Below are 6,635 nucleotides of genomic sequence, written 5' to 3'. Positions count from 1 at the left end.
GATGTGTCCCAGGCCAGCAGTGTGCCCACGGGCACCTGGCCGGGCAAAGCAGCACCAAGCCCCCACGCTGTGGGAGACAAGCTGCCCCTCACCCCAGGGACCCCCAGCCGCTTCCGGGGCATCCAACACCAAGGCCATGCGGCACCGGGTGCCCCAACAGAGCTGGAGCGGGCACCACAGCTGGGGACACGGCCCACGTCCCAGCCCTGCCGAGGGGACCTCACGTCGGGCAGCGGCGGGTGATGCCCTCGGGCAGGGTGATGCCCTCGACCAGACCCTTTATTTCCGAAGGGCTTTTACACAGCACAGACACACGCAGCCCCCCCATGCATGGCCCCCGCCGCGCCGCGCCCCCCCAGCCCCACACACCCGGCGGCCCCGCGGCGCGGGCGTTGCATAGAGAGGGGTTGGGTGGGCGCCGGCGGCGCCGGGACGTCCCGCAGTGCCAGGGACCCCCTGCACCCCGGGAACGGCGGGGGGCAAAGGGGGGCAGAGCCAGCCCGCCCCGCGCCCCCGCCACCACGGTCCCGCCGTGCCGCCCCCACGCCGAGCGGCGGGGGCAGCGGGGCCGCGGTCACTCCTGTACAAATTGCAGCGAGGTCTCAGCCCCCCGTTCGTCCCCAATAAATTAAAAAGGTTCCGTGTCCCGGGGTGGTTAAAAAGGCGCCGGCCGGGGCGGGGGTCACTCCTCGGGGGCTCGGTGAGGAAGGGGGAGGTGACGGCGTGGGCCTGGGCGATGGCCGCCAGCTCCTTCAGGAACTCGCTGAAGATGACGGCGCAGTAGACGGCGTTCTTGACGCGCAGGGCCTCGCCGTGCCGCTCGGACCGAGCCGCGGAAGAGCGACGTGGGGGCCAGCGCCTGCAGCACCTGCCCGTCCCGCACGTGCTGGAGCGCCAGCTGTGCCGCCTGGCGCGCCCGCGTCGGGCTGTTGGCGTGGCGCAGGATCAGCTCCCCCAGGGACGGCTTCCGGCTCCGCACTGCGGGAATGGAGTCAGAGCCCTCCGCCCGGCACCCGGGAGGGGGCAGCCCCCCAACCCTCCGTGCAGCCCCCAGCCCTCTGTGCAGCCCCCAAACCCTCCGTGCAGCCCCTGGCCCTCCGTGCAGCGTGGCACACAGCGCCCAGCCCTCCCTGCCATGCAACATGCAGCCCCCCACCCTTCTGCACAGCCCCCAGCCCTCTGCACAAGGCAACATGCAGCCCCCTGCCCTCCCCGCCAGCCCACGCGCAGCCCCCAGCCCTCCGTACGTCTGACCCCTCGCGTCGTGCCGCCCCCCGTGCCGTGCCCCGCCGGGCAGCGCTGTCCTCACCCAGCGTCTCGGCGCGGCGCAGCGCAGGCATCGCGCCCGGCGCGTCCGGCCAGTCCAGCTTGCCGCGGGCGATCAGGTACTTCTTGGCCTTGAAGAGCAGCGCCGGGAAGTCCTCCTGGCTGGCGGCGAAGCTCTCGATCTTGTTCTTCACCGAGCCGAGGACCTGTGGGCGAGCGGGCACCGTGACGGCCGGCCCCGGGCGCGGTGCGGGGGGCACAGGGGACCCCTGCCCGCCAGGGTACCTGCAGCAGGGACTTGACGCTGGGCTGGAAGACCATGTTGGTGTTGAGCAGGAAGGAGCGCAGCAGCGGCTGGGGTAGCAGGCCAGCTGGGCCACCAGCCCGGTCAGCAGGAAGTTCACGTAGAGCGAGTTGTGCGGCATGTTCTCCAGCTTCCCGAACAGCACCGCCACGAAGGGGCCTGGGGGGCGAGGGGGTGCGTCGGGCAGGGCAGCAGGCAGCGGGCCCCCCTCCAGCACCGTGTACCCACCTGTGGAGGGCTGGGTGGGGGGCGGCCCTCCCACACGCGGTGGGCTCGCCACCAGCTGCGCCAGCGGGTCCGGCAGCCGCGCGCGTCCCATGCCGTCGCCCTCGGGCAGCGCGGCAAAGCGGGCGAACTCCTCCTCTTCCTCGCGGGACAGCGGCGCCTCGGGAGGCTCCGGTGGGGCGCCACCGCCGCCTCCGTTCTTCATCTCGGCCTCGATCTCCCGCAGCTCCTCAGTGAAAGCCTCAATGGTGACGCCAGCGCCGTTGGGCTCGGCCGGCGCCCGGGCCAGCAGCTCCTCGATCAGCGAGTCCACCGAGGGCAGCGGCTCCCAGCCCGGGGTGGGCGGCCGGGCGTGCCGGCAGGGCCGCCTCTCCATTCTGCGCCGGGACCGGCCGGTGCTCCCGCTCCGGAGGGGACCCTGCGCCATCGCCCTCACCCTGGGGGCTCCGGCGCACCTTCTTCACCACCACGTCCCCCTCGGGCCGCCCCGGCTCCGCCAGCCCGTGCGCCCCCATTCACCAGCGTCCCCAAGTCCCCGCGCCTCGGGGCCAGGCCCCCCCCCGCCGGGCTCAGCGCCGCTGCCGGGGGGTCCCGCCTGCCCCTCCCTCGCCCCTTCCTCCGGCAGGCCCCGCTTTTTAGTCCGTGGGGTGGGGGGCCCCGGGGGGCGGGAGGTGCCGAGGCAGTCGGGGCCGAGCGGGGGGCCGCCGTCAGGCGGGGGGGCAGCGCCGCCGGCGCTGGGCTCCTCGCCGTCGTAGGGCGCCGACCAGACGCGGCAGGCCCAGGCGCAGCGGTCGATGCTGCGCCGCGCGTCCCGCAGGTATTCCAGGTAGTTCCTGTCCAGCTCCGACACCTCCTCCCACCTGCCGGCGCGGTGGCAGGGGCTGCCGGACGGCGTGCCGGGGGAGCGCGGGGCCGGGCCGGCCGCCTCGGGGGCCGCACTCTGCTGCCGCATGAAGAAGGAAAGGCGGGAGGGCGTGGAGGGCTTCGGCACCGTCACCACCGAGGAGGTGTCCACGTTGGGGCTGCCGTGGCCTGCGGGCGACGGCACGGAGGGGGCTCAGCGTGGGGCCGGAATGGAGGCGGCGGCCGCAGGCGCGAGGGGGTGCGGGGACACCGATACCGTACCCTTGGACCAGGCGGCGTGCTCCTCCTCCCGGTCGGGCGGCGGCAGGCTCTCGGGACGGCAGCACCGCGGGATGAGGGAGAGGACTTGGCGGCCGTCTTCCCGTAGATGTCCAGGTCCCTGACCGCCCGCTTCTGGCTCAGCATGACGTGGCTGCAGGGCAGCAGGTACCTGGGGGGGCAGGGGGCTGCAGGCAGGGACACGCACAGGGGAGTGGGACGGGGCTGGGGACGGGATGCTGGACCCCAGAGCCTTGGGCAGCGGGGCAGGAGACGCGGCTGCCCCACAGCTGGGGGTGACGCCCCGGCCACGTCCCAGAGGAGCCCCCCTGGGGACGGGGCAGCAGCGGCTCAGCCCCCCGCACCAGCAGCACGGGGCAGGTTACCTGAGCACCAGCTGCAGCATCACGTCCTCGCAGTTGAGGCTGAGCAGCGTCCGGAAGAGGCTCAGGGACACCATGCAGAGCTGGCGACAGTCGGAGGTGAGGGAGCTGCAGTGGGGCAGCGCCAGCGCCGGGCACTGCCATGGGGCAGCAGTGGGGCAGGAGAGCAGCACCATGGCTGGGCAGTGCCATGGGGCAGCACAGCACCATGGCTGGGCAGTGCCATGGGGCAAGAGTAGGGCAGGAGAGCAGCACCATGGGCCAGGCAGTCCCATGAGGTAGCTGTAATGGGGCAGGACAGCAGCAACACGGCTGGGTAGTGCCATGGAGCAGCACTGGGGCCAGGCAATCCCATGGGGCAGCAGTGGGGCAGGAGGACAGCACCACAACTGAGCAGTGCCATGGGGCAGCAGCGGGACATGACGGCAGCACCATGGCCGACAGCCCCATGGGGCAGCCCACAGCAGGGCATGAGGGCAGTGCCACGGCCAGGCAATCCCATGGGGCAGGTGGCAGTGGGGCCGGGGGGCAGCACTGCAGCCGGGCAGCAGCTCAGGGGTCCGCGGGGGCAGCCCAGCGCCTCTCACCCGGGAGTTGCTGTTGATGCGGCCCACGAGGGTGTCGAGGATGGTGGCGTTGTCGTGGCGGTGCAGCAGGACGAAGCGCAGGAAGGTTTTCAGCAGGGCCGTCTCGCTGACGCTGCGCAGGAACAGGTCCAGGTAGGCTGTGCTGGCGATCATCTCCTCGATGGAGGTCTGCGGGCGGGAGCAGCTCGGTGCGGGGCTGGGCCGGGCGGGCGCCCGGGGGGACCCCTGCCCACGGCACGGGCAGAGGCGTGGGCAGGACCCCTGCCGTGCCCGTTTCAGGGAGGTCCCTCACCTTATGCAGCGCCGGCCCCATGACGGGGATGAGGAACCCATTGTGGACGTAGTCCACCAGCTGCTTCTGCACCAGGGGGTGGGCAACCTGCGGAGCAGTGAGGGGGTGTCAGGGCAGCGGCCGGCATCGCGCGGGGTGGGCGGCCCCCCCAGCCCTACCTGGATGACGGCGTTGCAGAACTCCAGGGAGTTCATGAAGAGGACGAGGGAGGAGACGCCGATCCAGTCCTCGCGGCGCAGGAAGTGCCAGTCGTCCCCCCGCACCTCAATCTTGCGGGGCAGGGAGGAGTACAGGGCACTCAGCCCCGTGGCCAGGACCTGCGGACACCGGCACTCAGCTGCCCCCGTGCCACCGGACACCCCCGCCAGGAAGCCACGGCACCAGGCAGCCCATGCCAGGCACAGCCGCCGCGGTGCCCCGCTCAGCTGAGCCCACCCTGGACATCCCACGCGGACCTGCCGCCGGCCCAGCTGGCATGTGCCAGAAACCGGAGCTGCGCTTTGCCGGAGCCAGGGCAGGACAGAGAGCGGCAGCAGCGCGGGCACTGCCCTGGCACACACTGCAGTGCCCTGGCACCCAGTCCTGCCTGCTCTGCTGCCCCCGGCTCTGGGTCTCTGGCCACTGGACACGACCCCCCTCCTCCGAACGCCCGGTCCCACGGGGAGCCCTGCCCTGCGCCCCACCCTGTCCCCAGCCCTCCATCTCCGAGCCCTCCCTGCCCCCACGGCCAAGCCCAACCCCTGCACCAGAGCTCCTGGGGGGGACCAGCCGGGTCCCCGCATCGCTCCGGGGGGTCAGCCCGGCCCTCCCCAGCCGTACCGGGCAGAAGTAGGAGTTGTCGGTGATGGACTTGGCCACGGCGTGGCTGCTGGCGGACATGGCCATGATGAGCAGCAGCGCGTCACGAGCCTGCTGCCCCAGGACCCCCTCGTGGTGGATGAAGGGGATGAGGAGGGAGAAGATGATGAGGTTGGCGGGGCCCTGGTCCGTGTGGCTGTGGAAGAAGAGCTCCAGGATGGAGGGCTCCTTGGCCACGGAGACGCAGAGCTGGTTGAGCAGCAGGACGAGGCTGTTCTCCAGCGGGGCGGAGGTGGGCTCGGCGCAGAGGCTGAGCAGCCGCAGCAGCGGCGTCAGCACCGGCTTGTGCCGCAGCAGGGGCTGCCGGGCCTGGCTGATGAGCATCTCGTAGAGCTTCAGCTGCTCCACCTTCCGCTCCTCGCCGAAGTCTCCCTGCAGGTGCCAGCACAGCAGCCGCTCCAGCAGGTTCTCCGAGGCCACGAACTCCAGGATGGGGCCCCGCGCCCCCTCCCCCCGCGGCCGGTCCTCCGCCAGCAGGTTCAGCATCTGGTAGGTGTTGTTGCGCACGGCGCTGAGGTCGTCGGGGGCCGGTTTGCAGCCGCGGCGCTCCAGGATGCGCAGGACCTGGAGGGCAAGGGGGGCACGGCGGCGGTGCTGAGTGCCAGGCGGGGTGGGGAGGGGAGGGGGGTCCCCGATGCCAGCCCCACCGCTGGCCCCCGCCCCGGCTCACCTGGGACCAGTGGTTCTTGAAGACCATGAGGCAGGTCTCGGGGTCAGCGGTGACGGGGCTCTGCAGGCTGGCGCTGCGGGGGGCACGCTGCCCGGCCGCCCGCGGGTTCAGCTTGCTCAGCCAGCTCATCCTCTCCATCGGCGGGGCGGGCGACAGTCACGGGCAGCGGCGGAGCGCCCCGCGGGCCGGGACGGGTCCGACTGCTGCCTGGCGGCGCCGCAGGGGCACGGGGGAGCAGGCAGGATGCACAGCCCCTCTCTCCATGCTGCTGCCAACCCCAGGCTGGGCTGCGGGGAGAGCGGCGGCTCAGAGCCCAAGCGGTACCAGGGGCATCCGGCTCTGCTGGGGCCCTCGACCTCGTGCCCAGGGGATGGGGCATGAGGGTGGGCAGCCGGCAGCCCGAGGCTAGCAGCGCACCCCAGCACACAGTTAGGACACAGGGCATCATTCTGGCACAGCCACGCTCCTGCCAGCGTGGCAGCGGGGGACAGATCCTGGCTAGGGGCAGCCGATGCCCTGGAGAAGTGTTGCCCCGGCGTGCCCGGGCTGCCACACTGGCCACGGGACAGGCAAGCAGAGAGCACGGGAGGGGAGAGGCGCCGGGGAAACCCCTTGCAGGGCAGCGACCATCTTGCCAGGCATCACCAGCTTGACCGGGCAGGTCACCGAAGGAGGAGCGGACCCGGTACGGAGGTGCCAGGGAAGCCCTCGAGGGCCGAGCAGCGTTGGGATGGCAAACAGCCAGCGCGGTGCCGGCCCCCGCAGTCGAGGCCGGTTCAGCCACGTGGCTGCAGCCCGGCACAGCTGAGTGTGCGGCAGCGAGCCGGGCGGCCGGGTCGGAGCAAGTGCCGAGCCCGAGGAAGCGAAGCGGGTGCCAACACCGTCCCGCAGCCCCCAGCGGGCGCAGCTCCCTGGGTGGCGGCAGGAC

The 6,635-nt window shown here is 72.5% G+C and overlaps 1 protein-coding gene across 1 annotated transcript; it reads right to left on the bottom strand.

Moving 5' to 3' along the window:
• Positions 1–220: 220 nt before the first annotated feature.
• Positions 221–5,845, bottom strand: FHIP1B (FHF complex subunit HOOK interacting protein 1B). Its single transcript, XM_086630642.1, is given in 18 exon segments — positions 221–277; positions 370–840; positions 842–978; positions 1,310–1,472; positions 1,552–1,622; positions 1,625–1,729; positions 1,799–2,146; positions 2,193–2,307; positions 2,309–2,329; positions 2,331–2,827; positions 2,921–3,004; positions 3,007–3,089; positions 3,304–3,383; positions 3,888–4,055; positions 4,180–4,266; positions 4,338–4,496; positions 4,999–5,601; positions 5,708–5,845. Coding segments are annotated over 18 exon segments (3,387 nt in total).
• Between the last annotated feature and the right edge of the window lie 790 nt (positions 5,846–6,635).

This window comes from Tauraco erythrolophus, unplaced genomic scaffold, assembly GCF_009769465.1.
Source record: "Tauraco erythrolophus isolate bTauEry1 unplaced genomic scaffold, bTauEry1.pri scaffold_45_arrow_ctg1, whole genome shotgun sequence".
Classification (NCBI taxonomy): domain Eukaryota; kingdom Metazoa; phylum Chordata; class Aves; order Musophagiformes; family Musophagidae; genus Tauraco; species Tauraco erythrolophus.
The sequence above is the reverse complement of the archived record's forward strand: the minus strand, read 5'-3'. Positions and strand labels throughout refer to the sequence as shown.